The 16,003-nt window shown below is 43.3% G+C and overlaps 1 protein-coding gene across 1 annotated transcript in view; it reads left to right on the top strand.

The window, feature by feature from the left end:
* The first annotated feature begins 9,524 nt into the window (after window positions 1–9,524).
* DHX36 (DEAH-box helicase 36) overlaps window positions 9,525–16,003 on the top strand; it is a 41,106-nt gene continuing 34,627 nt past the window's right edge. The window contains exons 1-3 of the mRNA XM_045030551.1: window positions 9,525–9,940; window positions 11,555–11,676; window positions 14,535–14,727. Of these exons, the coding sequence (XP_044886486.1) occupies window positions 9,746–9,940; window positions 11,555–11,676; window positions 14,535–14,727 (510 nt within the window). The 5' untranslated portion in view covers window positions 9,525–9,745. The remainder of the gene's footprint in view (window positions 9,941–11,554; window positions 11,677–14,534; window positions 14,728–16,003) is intronic.

The following is a 16,003-nucleotide window of genomic DNA, read 5'->3' as shown; positions in this document are numbered from 1 at the left end:
TGAAAAATTGGATTTTTTTTAAATTATTTGCTTTGACTCTTCCTTCGCATCTGCTTACGTGGAGAGGCTAAGTATCATATTTGCCTGACTTGTAAATATAAATCTACGTGGTATTTATTCATATAAATGAATTCAGCTACTAATCAATATTTTCTGTGTTTTGAGCATAATAAAGTTTGGTTTTATTTTCTGGGCATCCTGATTTGTCATTGTGGTATCTATTTCAGAAACAGATGCGGAGATAAGGTAAGTCCTTCTAACCTGGTGGAGTACCCATTCAGCTCCATACAGTCAACATATTCATTGTAAAGAGTCAAAAAGTCACTCTCTCCTGGATTTAGTTGTATTAATGAAAAGTAAATTCAAACTAATATGACATAAACCCCAGCCTTGACCTCCTATCCTGACTTAGCTACACCTAGGTTTCCTCCCTTTAGACCCTGTTTGTCCCAGCTCTTCGCCTCTTTCCAAGAGGGTTAGGTTGTCTTCTCTTAGGGCATGTCTATGCTACAACGGCACTGCTATGAGTCTGCAGCTGTGCTGCTGTAGTCCTGTGGTGTAGACACTTCCCACATTGACAGAAAGGGTTTTCCCATTAATGTAGTTAATCCTTCTCTCCGAGAGGTGGCTAGGTCGATGGAAGAATTCTTCTGTCACCCTAGCCATATCTACAGGAGATGTCAAACTATAGGACTCAGGGTGCAAAATTTTTCACAGCCCCGAACTATGAAGCTAGGTTAATCTAATTTTTAAGTGTAACTAGGCCTTATATTCATTGTGAAGTCTAATGAGTCTTTGAGCCAGCAGTAATTAATTGAGCCTTGGAGGCTGCCAACAATTGTTTAAAAACATGGGAGGAATAGAAGACTCCCCTTATTCAAGCCTTATTTATAGGGTTTTGATTAAAAAAAAAACTGGCATCAGTACCTGAGAACATTACTGGCTGACATCATAAGAGGCCAGATGAATATTTGCATGTGAAAAACAATCTAGTTTTGTTTGCCTCCCATAAACAGAATTATTTTTTTCTTAAAATAAAAGGTAATTTCTCTTTTCCTTCAAAAATTGGAACCTGTGACTTCTGATTTAAGCAGGTCCCGAGGACCTTTCCTTGAATAATGTGAAAGAAATATAAAAACACATAGGTTTCCAAAGGCTTAAACATGCACATAGAAGTTAATGCAAGATGCTGCTTGAATTATAGCCACATTCAAGAAACATATTGTTTCCCTTTTTCAACTTGAGCAACTAGTCAAGGTTTGGGGCTTTGAGGATGTTCCAGTTAGAAGTAGAAATTGGTGATAGTCAGGTATTTCCTCAATGCAGTTTTGTTTATGTACAAAGAATGTACCAAGTCCTGTGGCTCTGAATGCAGCAGGACTCAAGAACAAAAGGAGCAATTTCTTCGCTTACAGTCGAAAGTCTCTTCAGCCAAGAGGCCCGAATAGGGTTGCCAACTTCCAAATTTCTTAAAACCAGATACTACAGCCCCCAGCCGCTGGGTCGCTCACTCCCTTCTGCGCCTCATTGCTTGCCCACTCTCCCTCCCCCTCCCCCAGTTGCTTGATTGCTTCCCCCAACCCCCGGGACTCACCTGCTGCCTGCAGAGCCAGGCTGGGAGCTAACATGGAGCCTGCCTGCCCACGAGATGCAGGTAGGATGTGGACTCCGACTGAGAAGGGGCTGGCATGGGTTGACGACCACCCACCCCCAGGCAGGGGGCAGGCTGGCAATGGCATTTCCAGGCAGTGACCCCTGTTTCAGCACCACTGCGGGCAGTAACCAGACTTTTGGTGTCCAGTCAGTTCTGACCAGACACCCTTCAGGTCCCCTTTTGACTGGACTGTCCAGTCAAAAACAGGACACATGGCAACCCTAGGCCCAAAAGCTTTTCCCAGGGTCACATTGTGCTTACAGACTCCAGCTTGGCTTTTTCTTGTCTCTTGTCTTCTGTCTCTCTCTGTTCTTGTCTGTGACCTCAATATATGCTTGTTTTCTCACACTCCGACACATGGTTACCCAACTTAATACTCAACCCAAAAGCTCCTGGGCAGGTACACATACACCTTTTTGTTTTAAGTGAGGCTCATATTTACTGTTAACTGAAGGGTGAATTCACACCTATCAACCTCAATGGGGTTTTAACCTAACCTCAGCTCTTACTAGTACACTGAACTGAACATTGCTACAGGGACAAACAATTTAAGCACCCAACGGTGGTAAGTGCTACAAATGTCCATCGAATTATGATAAATCATTTCCTTTTAGCCCCTGACTGGTTTCAGACTGTTGTAGGGCACTTCTCCTGCAGGCTATGTCGATTGATTTAAATCACTGGCTTCTAAATTAGAGATGCACTAATTGTTTTGGTTTATGCTCATCAAAAGGCTTAAATCCAGACCAAAAAAAACCACTTTCACGTCCATCACCTTACATTAGTTTTAAGAGGATGAGGGTTGGGAAGCAAGACCAACATTAAAAGGGCATGACAATTCCTACTTGATACTGTAGCTACCTGAGGGACTCTCCACTGCCTGAGATCTCAGATTAGCTAAATAGCTGTTGAAAGGTCAGAGCTGCACTGTATTACAAGAAGCAAGAGAACTTCCTCTTTGTCATAGGGTTGGAACTGCAAATTGTCCCACTGCACAAACAAGCTGAAGAAGATGGGGTACACAGATCCTTTTCTCTCTCTCACCCCTTCTTTCTGTTCCTCTCAGGAGAATGCAGCTGTGGAGTTCTCTCTCACTCAACACATAACCATGTTGGTGGCATGTTTCACAAATGAGCCCTAAACTTTTTTAAACGCCATTTAAGAATTCTCAGTGTTTATTTTGTGTGCTCTTGTTTGGCTATTTTCTGCATGTCTATTTAGTGTGACTTTTTTTCTAATTGGCAATCTATCTTTATTCCCTCCAGAATCTGTGGCCGTTGGGGATTCTTTCAAGAATTTGGTGTATTCATCATAAATTTGCTGTGAGGTGATATGTGCCTCCTGAATAATGCTGAGCCCCCTCAGCTCCCATTGATTTCAGTGGGAATAGGGGACATTCAACACTCACAGGCTTAATAGATTGAATTTGTATTGAAACACACAAAAGCCTCACACATGGGCACTTAATAACTATTACATATTCATGCTATAGAACATATTTGCATTTGGCAAACTCATTTGTCCATCTCAGAACGGGAGATAGGGACACTGTATCATCCCCCTGATAATGATGAACTTGCTCCTCTGTAAAAAGTTGCCAAACTACCAGCTATCTCAGTATCTCCAAAGAATGATTTGATACCACCCTGATTTTTGTGTATCTAGGTGAAAAAATAAAATGGCCAATAGTAAGTGGGAAATTACTTAGTACAATTTGCAAAGCATGATGACACTCCAAATTATGGACATTACAGTGCTATATTATTTTTGGCACAATTTCAACTTTGGGGAAAATTCTATTAGTGCTTAATTGTGTTTGAACATGCTTCCTCTTAGGCACCTTTGAAACTTTGAAAATTTCCCTCCCATTAATTATAAGCAAAAAGCGTTGTTGTTTCTATAGCCAATCTTATAATCCTACATTGGAAGAATATGTACAGAAAAAATATATCTTTTTCTAATTTCCTCCTCTTATTAAATATACAAATGTAGTGTTCAGGAGAGACACCAGACTGGCAGTGCTGGAAACTAGAGTCCAGTGTCTATCAACTGAACAGGTACAGTATGGACTAGACCTGTGTAATCTATGCCAAGATGGACCTAAACTGTGTAGCATGTTCCCTGTTTCCATGGCATCTGTTCTGACTTCTACAGAAAACTGGACGTTCTGTCTCAGATTCTTTGGTCTGGGCACTGTATGTGTGGTGTAGCACCAGAGTGTGGGAAGTTGGGAAAGGGGCTTTGTGTATCTTTGCTGGTCTACATTGTGTTGTGCTAAACCAGGGATCGGCAACCTTTGGCATGCGACCCATCAGGGAAATCTGATGGCGGACCGGGATGGTTTGTTTACCTGCAGCGTCCGCAGGCTCTGCCAATTGCAGCTCCCACTGGCTGCAGTTCGCCCTTTCAGGCCAATGGGGGCTGTGGGAAGCGGCGCAGGCTGAGGGATGTCTGCTAAATTGACCACCTATGCATGGATCAATGCTGCGGCGATCATCCAGTAAGTGTAGACAAGCCCTAACACTAGTGTGGGAGAAGAACATAGCACAATTGGAAATGAAGGTGGCTGAGAGGTGCAATATAATGAGCTCCCCCGGGTGTTCAGTGATCACATACTGCGTAAGGTGCTTGCAAGAACTCTGTTTTATTCTGTGTCCAGTTCCAGCTGGCTGTGCATGAGCTTCACAGACTCCCTGTCAGGGAATCTCAGCTCCTAAAGACACATTCCCAATACCATACCCATTAGCTGGGTTGCAAATGTGTGTGGCTTGAGAGAGGCAGGTGAAATAGGATTTGAAATAAAATGCTGTTGTGGTGGGCGGTGCTGACTGTTGTCAGCTTTAGGGAAGGCAAATGCTGCAGTGTCAGGGCTCTGGCTGCATTAAAATTAGTTGGATTTTTAAATAATGTGCTCTCACTTCCATTCCTTTGTTATTATCATCTTTCTTCTATCTGTAAAGAACACCTCCGTGTTCCACTATTTTAAAAATTAAGAGCACTTTCTCAAACATGGGCAGGTAATGATGTACACTGACAAAAGAAATAGAGACAATAAAAGCAGGAGGCTGACATTCAAATATGCACTAAAACAGGATGTGGCCAATTTTAATCCAACATTGCTCACAAGAGATAGAGCTATACTGTATTGCTAATATTACTGCTACTCATTTACATGAGCTGAATGTTTGTAAAATCAAAATGCCCTAGAAAGAATAATGTCTGGATGTGAATCCAGGGCATATGAAGTGTGCTATGCTAAAATATTTTAAATTATTTAACACAGAGAAAACACAGCACACTGCATTAGGTCATGATTCATATTTATGGAGCTTCAACAACCACCTACTGTGTTATTTGGTTTCTTCTGCCTTCTTTAATTTTATAATGTTACAGTCAGATAACTTACTAAAAAAGCTTTATGAAGCTAAAAACTGATGACTTTGTGCCAAATTTAAACAAAGGTAAATGAAGCATCTTCAGTGGTTTGTAGCAAAATCTAATATTTATTTACGTATTTTGATTTCTCAAACAAAAATGCACCTGTCCAAAGTGCTAGGCACCCTGCAAGCTCCTAAAATGACATTTTAAAAAAAATAGTAATACACCTCACTCAGCTTTGGCTCTTAACAAAATCCAGCTGTACTAAAACAACCATTCCATCTCAGCTCCTACCCTGTTCTCTATATCCACGAGCCTCTTTCAAGCCCCAGAAAACAAAGGAATCTTGCAACATGCTGTGACATCCTGCTTGGGGTACCCAAAACTGTGAGCCACTATGTTACTCACCCACCCCCAGTCTCACCAAATGAGAGCTTTGCTGCTGCTAAGTTGTGTCATCTCCCTTACACACTAGCTCAACTGCCTTGCCAGAAAACTCTTCAGGCCTCTGCCAGTCCAAACCTTGCCTTGCAGGTAACAATCAGTGAATCCCAATTCCTGAGTTCCCCAGAGATGTCTGCCTGCAGTGTCCAGTCCCTCCAACTGGACACTCACAGATGTTATTAAGTTTGTTGCCCTCAAAGAGACAGAGCCCACACCAGCCTGTTAGGTTAGCTGAAGACTCACATTTCACTGTAATACACAGTCCTGTGATAGTTTTGTAAAGAAACAAGAATAAGTTTATTAACAAAGAAGAGAGGTTTAAGTGATAATAAGGAAGAATAAAAGAAACAGGTGTGGTTACAAGTAAAACAAAACAAAATATGCTTTCTAGTGACTAAAACTTAATTTCAGCAAGTTTTTATTTTTGTCTTAGCAGGTTTCTCACCTATATGCAGTTTCCAGCTACTCTTACCTCCCAGGCCAAGATGATCCAACTTTCAGAGAGCGCTGAACCCTAAGTTTGAGACCAGCGTGTTACCAGTTTGCATACAATCCCTTATATGACATCTTTAAGATACACATTATGACGGTAGTGTGTTGGGGAAATGAGTGTGTCAGACCAGATGTGAGTAACAGTATGGTGTGCCCTCTGCTAGTTGGAATTGAGTGGCTCCTAGAGACACACGTGCCCTGAGTGTCAACATATCTGGGCTTTTTCAGATCAAGACAGGGAGTGAATTCCAAAGCTGAGGAGCCCTGCCTGCAGATGCTTCCCTTAGCATATAAGGGATCCAGTTTGAGCATATTGCTTGAAGTCAATTCCCACAGGATAGCATGGGAAACGGAAAGTGAAAGAAAATCTGTCCTGGTCACAGATGCTAGTTGGTCATCTAAAAGCATCTTTCAGAGTATCAGCAGTATCCGCATCTGTCTCCGCAAAAAGAACAGGAGTACTCATGGCACCTTAGAGACTAACAAATTTATTTGAGCATAAGCTTTCGTGGGCTACAGCCCACTTCATCAGATGCATAGAATGGAACATATAGTAAGAAGAGATTTTATATATATATATATATATATATATATATATACAGAGAAGATGAAAAAGTGGAAGTAGCCATACCAACCGTAAGAGGCTAATTAATTAAGATGAGCTATAATCAGCAGGACAAGAAAAAAAACTTTTGTACTGATTTTTTTTCTCTTGCTGATTATAGCTCATCTTAATTAATTAACCTCTTACAGTTGGTATGGCTACTTCCACTATTTCATCTTCTCTGTATCTATATATCTCTTCTTACTATATGTTCCATTCTATGCATCTGATGGAGTGGGCTGTAGCCCACGAAAGCTTATGCTCAAATAAATTTGTTAGTCTCTAAGGTGCCACAAGTACTCCTGTTCTAAAAGCATCTGATGGTCTAACCTGACCCCCAACTTATGACTACTGGATGGCTTAAAAAGGATGAATATCAGATGTCCAAATATGGATGAATATTTTCAGCTTCTATGCATGCTCTCAGGTTTTCAGTCCTTACATGCCCTGTTGCTGTACAAAAACAAACAAAAAATCCTGCCTGACACTGTCCTAAATGGGATACTTCACCTTGTACCCCACTTCTTAGCTTACGGTGGATTTTGAGAGGTGGGAAGTATAGGCTTAAAGTTGTACATCCCCTCCTGTATGATGTCTTTTAGGGTGACTGGTCCCTCCCCAAATACAGTCTTCAGAGGCAGGGTCAGCAAAGACACCCTCCATCCCTACCCCTACAAATCTGTGTTAAAATCTGAAGGAGCTGGCTGCCTCCAGTTACCAATCTCCTAGAACTGGAAGGGACCTTGAAAGGTCATCGAGTCCAGCCCCCTGCCTTCACTAGCAGGACCAATTTTTGCCTTAGATCCCTAAGTGGCCCCCTCAAGGATTGAACTCATAACCCTGGGTTTAGCAGGCCACTGAGCTATCCCTCCCCACCTTCTATAGTGGGGCAGGAAAAGCTCTTGCTACTATTGCCCAGGTACCTAGGACGCCACAGAAAGCAATTGCATGCAGTAACTAGGGAAAGCCTGTATGGTCTACAGTGGTGACTTTGAGCGCTCCCACTGCCCTTGTAAAGACTCCCTTTTTTATTAATGAAGGGATATATGACTATAAGAACTCTGGATATAGAGATCTCAAACCCAGTGCTCCAATAGTTCTTAAACCATGAGTTGAGCAGCACTTATAGATTGTGTCCAGAGTTACTTCCATCACAATGTTAAGCATGAACCAGTAAAAGAGAGGGAGAGAGATGGATTCAATTATGCATTCATCTGTCTCAAACAAAAGGCTGTGGCTTGGTTAATCATGTAGTCAAGCAGCTGCCCCCATTATGTATCTGTGTTTATTTTCATCTTGTCTCCAGAGTACTGTTTTACTATTATTTTATGTAACCAAGTGCTGGAATTGTAAGATTAGATCGGGGTAAACTGTAGCATTGGGAATTGGGAGGGAAATTAGTCCACGAGAACAGATCTGTTTTAAGAGGTGATTGTTAACATGAAACAAATTTGAGAACTAGTGCACTGGATAGTTGGTATTTTGGAAAATCAGACTTCAAAGCATATGCTGTGAAGAGTGGTAGATTGACAACAAAGCTGATAAGGCAAAGAATGCTGTAGAGCAGGGGTCTCAAAGTCCCAGCCCACGGGCCATCTGCAGCCCAAGAACCTCCCCAATGTGGCCCACGGGGCTCCAGCAATTTTGGGGCCGGGTCTCTCCCTTGGCCCTGCCTGCTGCCACTGGGCGCTGTTCCCTCCCTCCCCCCCCGTATCCTATGGGCGATTTAAAATGGCCTGGGGCCCCACCCACCACCAGCAGCACAGCAGAGCTGAGCGGCTTCATGCATGCTCATTCCAGGTGGCTACTGGTCCTTCCCTGTGGCCACAGGGTGGGGTGGGACTGTGCCTCCCCGTGCTACATCCTGAAACCTATCTGGGGATGATGCAAATGATGATGCAACATTACAAAATATACATCACAATAGTGTAATGTGATAACTTTGTTTTAGTGGACAATGCCCAAGAACAGTGGCAATACTTGATCTAGCTTCCAGTACATAGTCCCCACCTGTCTGTTGTGCTCCTGGAGTTAGTGCAGGGGTTCTCAAACTAGGGGTCGGGACCCCTCAGGGCATTGTGAGGTTATTACCTGAGGGTTGTGTTGGCCTCCACCCCAACCCCGCTTTGCCTCCAGCATTTATAATGGTGTTAGATATATTTAAAAGTGTTTTTAATTTATTAGGGGGGGTCGCACTCAGAGGCTCGCTATGCGAAAGGGGTGCTCACCAGTACAAAAGTTTGAGAACTACTGAAGTGGCTCCTTAACTCAAGGCACTGACTTGACAGTGCAGCACATGGCTTCTATTCTGTAGCAAGGTGCCTGGGTGCTGCAGGACTGTAGTGAATTTTTTTTAGTGTCTATGTAACATGTACTGATCCTGGTTGGTGGCAGGTGCAGTCAAACCTGGGACCTGTGAAGCTTAATGCACGAGTCAAAAGCCACATGCCTGTTAGATAGGGCTGTAGGAGAGTCATTAATTGCTCAGTGGTCTTGGTGACATTAGAGGGGACAGAACACCACACCCAGGAGGTGTGTGGGTTACATCTACAGCTATGTTTTTACATGGAGCTTTTATTTAAGTGTGACATGACTAGTAAAAGGAGCGTAGTAGCCCCTGCATTTTACACAGTTCCCACATTTCCGGCTGGTAAGGTTGGACACGGATGTTGTCTGTAGGTTTCAGAGTTAACAGACTGAGTAGCCATGGATTCTAGGCTTGCTTTCTCAAAGGGAGAAACGGTCTGAGTCGGGGTTGCGTCCTGCAGCTTTACTAGCGCTGTACAGAGACCAACCCCGCATAGGCAAGGGGCCTGTGAGCGCACAGTGAGACAGCCACGACGCTTCACGGACAGGAGGGATGGGGGGGGGCAGTGTGATTTAGCAAAGCCCCGCCCGTGCGCGCAGCCGCGGTACAAGGCTGCTACTCGCACCACTGCCGCGCGCCGGCACTGCTGAGGACCCCTCCCCCCGCCCCCGAACGCCTCCGCCACAGCGGCCCCCGCTAGGCTCGAACGAGCAGCGCGCGCCGCTCCCGCCCGGCCTCCGTCCTAGCGAAACGCCGGCGCCCTAGGAGGCGGAACGGAAATGAGGAAGGGGAAAGAGCCGGTCGACTTCCGGTTCCGCTAGGCGCTGCTGCCGGCTCCGCGCGGGGGCTCCGCTGCCTGTCCAGGATGAGCTTCGAGCACCGCAGGGACTGGAGCCGCGGCGGAGGAGGGGGCCCCCGGCCTTCCTCCTCCTCCTCCGCGGGGGGACACGAGGGCCGAGGGGGCCGGGGGCGGCATCCCAGTCACCTCAAGGGCCGCGACATCGGGCTGTGGTACGCGCGGAAGCAGAGCCAGAAAAGCAAAGAGCCCGACAGGCAGCAGGTAACGTCGGGTGCCTCTCGCCCGCCCCCGCCCCCCATGTCCTGCTCGCTCCTTTCCTCCCCCTGGGCCCGGGGCTTAGCCGCCGCCGCTGCTGCTCCCCGGCTCCGGCTCTTCTCCCTCTGCCCCTGGTCCTGCCCCGCTTGACGGGCCGCGGGCCCCGGCGCTGGGACGTTGCCCGGGCAGCGAGCGGGTGCACCTGGACCCTGGGCCCATTGTCAGCTACTGTTGTGTGGTGTGTCGCTCTTTCCGTGCACGTTCACACCCCCAACTTATACGTGACCCCCCTGGGGGAGGGGGCACATGATGGTCTCAGCCACGGAGCCGCATAAATCCTGCAGTCAGACCCACCCCCAGTACCAGACTACATGCATAAAGAAAGCACTTGATCTTGGAGCTACCTAGGGTGCAGGACAGTAGGCAGCTAGTAGGATGTGCTGTTTGGGCCGGGGTCAGGCCTGGGAGTTCTGGCCAAGGTTGCGAGAAATAAAACTTTGCTCTGAAGACAAGTGTCGTGAAATGTTTGGGCACACAGAGTAGACAAATTAGTTTTTAAGGTTTTGCTTCCCCCTCCCTTCCCCCCCCAAAACCACCCGACCCGCCCTACTACAGTAATCTGTAGAGAACATAACCCAATTTAAAGATGATATGCTGTGTTGAGTTTGCTGAGTATTGAAACTGGCTTCAGGCTGTGTCTTACCCCTTTTTCAGCTATTGTCTCCCAGATAGTTATTCAAACTCCAGAAAACCGTAAAAGAAGTACCCCTGTGTCTGAAAAGCTAAATGGTTAAAAGCAGGTAGCATGGAAGAACACTTTAAAACTTCTCTGCAGAAAAGGTTGCTCTTGCACTTTTTGCTTCTCTAGCAGCAACATAAAGAGCTGTAGCAGGAAAACAGGATTCTCAGGGGGTTGTTTTTTTCCTGCTATGGGAAGTGTATGCAACAGCACAGGTATTTCTAATAACATGTATTATCTAAAAGTTGTATCTGTACACCTCCACAGGTACAGAAAAGATAGGAGACAGGGAATGTAGAGGAAGAGAGAGAAACTCTTTTTAAAAAGCAATGAAAAATTTATTATTCTGGTTTTGTAATTAGTAGCTAAACACTGAAAAGACCTAAATACATCAAAGCTTTTCTTAACTTGCTAAAATGGTCAGAAAAAGTCTCCTTGGTGGCTATTAACAGGTTTTACTGTAAGTAGGGGGTTTGGGGATGTCAAGGTGACTAAAAAGATTAGCATTCTAGAGGTGAGCATGTGATATCTCAGTTTCTTAAACTTGGGTTCTCCTTATATCTGTAATGCAAAGAATACCACCACTTAAAAATCTTCCTTACAAATAATAATTTGTGCATGACTTTGACTGTAAGTATATAGATAAGTCAAAATCTGTGTGGTTGCTAAAATGTCTTGTGTGGCATGTTGGAAAGATCCACTCATCTCTACATTGTGGATAAACAAGTTTAATTTAGGAGTCCCATAAATTGTACTACTGTTACAATTGCAGGAAAATGAAAAACATTTTTGTAGTTAAACCAAGTATGCAACTAAATGTTGAACATGACTATATGCTCTTAAACATTGGTGGAAAAGCTGTTTTTCTTTCCTCAAATTAGAGAGCTGTTGTGCGTATGGATGAACACAGGGAAGAACAGATTGTACAGTTGCTGAATACTGTCCAGACTAGAAATGAAAAAGAACAAGAAACTGTGTCATGGTGGTCCGGTGAGGAAGAAGGGTAAAAAAATCAATCACTTATGCTATCTGTTTCTCTCCTAGAAAATGGTGGCAAAAGATTTCAGTAGAAACTGCTAAAGTTAAAAGTGGTGTCATTATCATATGGGTTAGAATCAGGGCTGCCCAGAGGATTCAGGGGGCCTGGGGCAAAGCAATTTTGGGGGCCCCTTCCATTAAAAAAAAAATTTCAATACTATAGAATACTATATTCTTGTGGGGGGCCCAGGACCTGGGGCAAATTGCCCCACTTGCCGTCCCCTCCCCCCGGCAGCCCTGGTTAGAATAAATAAATAACATGTTATAAATGCTGATTTTTTTTTTAATATAGTAACTCATACAGGAAATAATTAGTATGACCATTGTTTTCAAACAATTTTCTAGGTTATGCTTGAGTTCTGGGTTTGAAATTTTTACCCACAACAGAAGACTAAACGTACTAACCATAAGCCAATAGGCAAGAACCTTCATTTTTGCTTTTATTTTGTTTACCTGGGCACTTATAAGTGTTTATTACAAAAATTTAAATGGTTGAAAATTGGTGCAAAAAATTAACTAGTATTGGGAGGAACAGGATGACAGGAAGAAGCAACAAATAGTGGAAAAGATAAGAATATTGAAAGTAAAAGCAGTATAATGTTGTGGATTATTTAATGAATGTACACATATGCACACCCATGTCTCTGTGTGTATCTTCTACCACACTGTCTTTCTTAGCCTCGCATTTACACGTGGACTAATTTACTATCATATAAATCCATCTACCTAATATAATGGATTGGATTTTCTTAATGTAACCAGTATTTTCATGTACTTGCAAATTCAGGTGAAAACCAGTAAAAACTGAATAATAGCTTTTGTAAAATGTGGGGAAATGTTGATTTAAAAAAAAAATCAAAGAGCCATACTAATAGGAAATATTAGGGGTAGGAGGTGGAGGAAGAGGGGGGTATCTTCACCCAGTAGTTCCACAGATTTACCTCTTTTCATTCCCAGCTGCTGGGAGGGAGGGGGCAGGATTCTGGACTTCCAAGGATGCTTGTGAACTCCATTTTTGGATACAGTTTCTCTCTGGTCTTATGCTAGCAAACTTTATAGTTGTAATTCACCATCAGTGGCAACAACTGTAGAAGCTATAGTGTAGAGAAGACTCTTCTTTGCCACTGTGGTATTTATTCCTACTCAGTTTAGATGCAAGAATTCCTGACTCTCTCGCCACTGCAGCTTGGATCTTTTAAGAGTGCACAATTAAGTCCCTGAAGTCAGATTTTTAAGCATGTTTTTGTGCCAAAACTACTTTTGAAATCAGTGAGTTAGGTATCTAACTACCTTTGGCCTGGCATACTCTTAAAACATCAAAATTAATCTTGAGTATCAGACTCTGGCTAGCAAGTATCTGATAAATGTTGAGGCTCCCCTTGCCGTTGGAAGGGAAGAGTGCTGTCTTTCCCACCCCAAAGACTGTTGGGGGAATGGCTGTGCTGCTGAAACTCTGCCTCTGGCATTTGGGATGCAGAATACTATCCTACTCTATTCTTCCCTGGCCTCCATTTTTTTGGGGGGTTCTCCTTGTGAATAGGTTCAGCCTCAGTTAATGTTTTCCAAGCTGAAGTGAAATAGGCACACTTCTTGACAATTTCATTTCTACCCACAGGAGTCTCAGTAGGTAATGAAACTAACCACCAGAATCTTGTTAATTTCACTCTGCCACAAAGGAAAAAGTTATGGTCCTAATCTTCCAGTCATTCCCAATTATGAGATGGGACAATGAGAATGGCTAAGGCAGTAGTTCTGTCTGCAGACTCAGACACCATTACATTGGTTTACAGTAGGTATTCTCTGCTACATAAGTAGGAGAAACCTATTTTTAGACACAGGCTTAAAGGAACACCCTGTAATAATCCTATGTTGTAAACAAAAAGTCTTATACTTTTATTGTAATAAAATAGACACCATCTGCTTAGCAGTAACACTTCTATCTCAATATTTTACTTGCTACTGTGATAAATTTCATGTATTTGACAGCACTTTGTATCTAGTTTTCCACAGCTTTTATGGATCTTTCACATAGCAATGGGGATAAATATTTTTAAAAGCAGGAAAAAATAATTTGTAGAGCCATAAAAATTGTCAGAGTGCTGGCAAGCGTAGTTCCTGAAATGAATTTTAACTAACTTCAAAAAATTGACTATATCTCAAATTGGCAATCTTTTTAACTGCAAAGATTATTAAAATTGAGAGCTTTAAAAAATCCTATTTACTTGTCACTATACTCATACCTTTTTGCATTTCTCTCAGATTGAATAATGAAACTCAAAATAACTTTGTTTAGTCAGTTTCACTTGTAGATGGCTTGTATGGCAGTGATTGGGTTTCAAACACTGCAGTGGAATAGTTTGTTAAACTGTTTGAAAAAATATATAATTTTAATTATAGTAATACTGTATTTCTATTGGTACATGTAAAAAAACAATTCTACCAAATTATATTCTAGGGCAAATTTAATTTACACGTATCTTAAATTTTGCAGAAATTGATAACGTCCCCATGCTCACCAGGGAAACTTTTGTACTTACCTCTGCTGAGTGGACTTTTTCAAACTATGCCTGAGTTGATATATCCAAGTATATTTTTTGTGAAAAGTGCAAGACTGTTAAGACACATTGCCTTCCCGCAGAAAGGCCAACTAAGTTTGTAGCCTTGTTTTTGTTTTTTTTTTCAAAAAGAGAGAGACTAGGAATCTATCAAAGGGAGCCCTGTTTTGTACTTGTTTCAGTAGCCAAGTATATGTTGGATTATCTCCTCTTAGAAAGATTTTAATGTGGAAATTGCATCATAACCAAATCTTTGTTTCTGATATAGTCAAGAGGTACCTGTAGAGAAACCAACCTTGGCAAAGACTTCTGTAAAGCGGAGGCCAATTTTGGAGAAAACATTCCTAGATCGAGATTCAGAATATCTCTTTCAAGAAAATGAGCCGGATATTGATTTGAATGAGAAATTCAGAGAAGAGTTAAGAAAGAAGAAATTTGATCCTAGATACATTGAAATGCAGGTACTAGATAATGGTTAACTAGAAGACGCAACTGATGCTAATGTTTTTATTTATAATAGTTTTTTATTTTTATAAGCAAAAATTAGTTACTTTTTATACCCTCGTTAATGGAAAGTATCGTTATGAAAATCTGTTTAGTGTTAACTTAAGTGAAAATACTTTTTTTTGACGGTGTCATGATGTTACTTTATGCAATTTATCAGCTGTCCACCATTTCAATAAACACTTGCACATAGCAATTAGCAATAGTAAAACATTTGGAAAATATTAAAAATCCTGTGAATACTTCTGAACATAAACATGTATTTTGTGTAATAATTTTCATGTGAATTTAATCCTAAAATGCTAAAATTTAAATCCAAGGTAGTGGACAGCATATGATATTATTTTTAAGTGAATGAATTAGATAATTCATCCATAAAACCAGTAATCTGCCTTTAGACCAGTTTATGGTCTAGAAATCATGCTGGTTGCTCTGGTAGTGGTGAAACAAGGCAGTGTTGATATGGACATATTAGTTGCTTTTGTCACAGTTTATCATAAGGTGGTGCTGATCTGCTTTCAAGGACTTAAGTAGGAGGAGGGACTCATATCAGCTGATTTCAACTATTCCTCTGTGGCCAAATCCAGAAGGTCATAATCTGACTCTAAGGCAGGGGTCTCAAACACACGGCCCGCGGAGCTCTTCCCTGCGGCCCACCAAGCTCCCCGTGCCCCGCCCCCACCACACACAGTTACTTCCTGTTGCTGCCAAACTCCCCTCACTTCCCCCCCACCCCCGAATTATTTTCTGTGGCCGCTAAGCTCTCCGCACACTGCTCCCCAATGTTTTGGGTTGGGTCTCTCCCCTAGCCCCACCTGCTGCCCCCATGCGCATCCCCCATGTGTCCCCCGGCCCCCACTTGCTGTCCCCTCACTGCTCCGGAGCCTGCAGCTCATGCTGACTCCGCCGCATCACCTGCTGCCGCAGGGTCCTAGTGCCCCCCTTAACAAGGGCCCTGGTAGGCTGCCCTTCCCCTGCCCTTCTGCCCTAGTCCTGAGCCTCTCCAATGCCCCAAACCCCTCATCCTCAGCCCCACAGCCCTCACCCCTGCACCCCCTCCTATCCCCAAACTCTGTCCCAGAGCCTGCACTCCTCACCTGTTTCTGCACCCGCACCCCCTGCCCCAGCCCGGAGCCAGCACCCAGCACCCAAACTCCATCCCAGAGCCTGCACCCCAGACCCCCTCCTCCATCCAAACTCTTTCCCAGAACCTTAGGCAGGTGGGGGCAGAGT

This window comes from Mauremys mutica, chromosome 9 (assembly GCF_020497125.1).
Source record: "Mauremys mutica isolate MM-2020 ecotype Southern chromosome 9, ASM2049712v1, whole genome shotgun sequence".
NCBI classification, from domain to species: Eukaryota; Metazoa; Chordata; order Testudines; family Geoemydidae; genus Mauremys; species Mauremys mutica.
The sequence above is the reverse complement of the archived record's forward strand: the minus strand, read 5'-3'. Positions and strand labels throughout refer to the sequence as shown.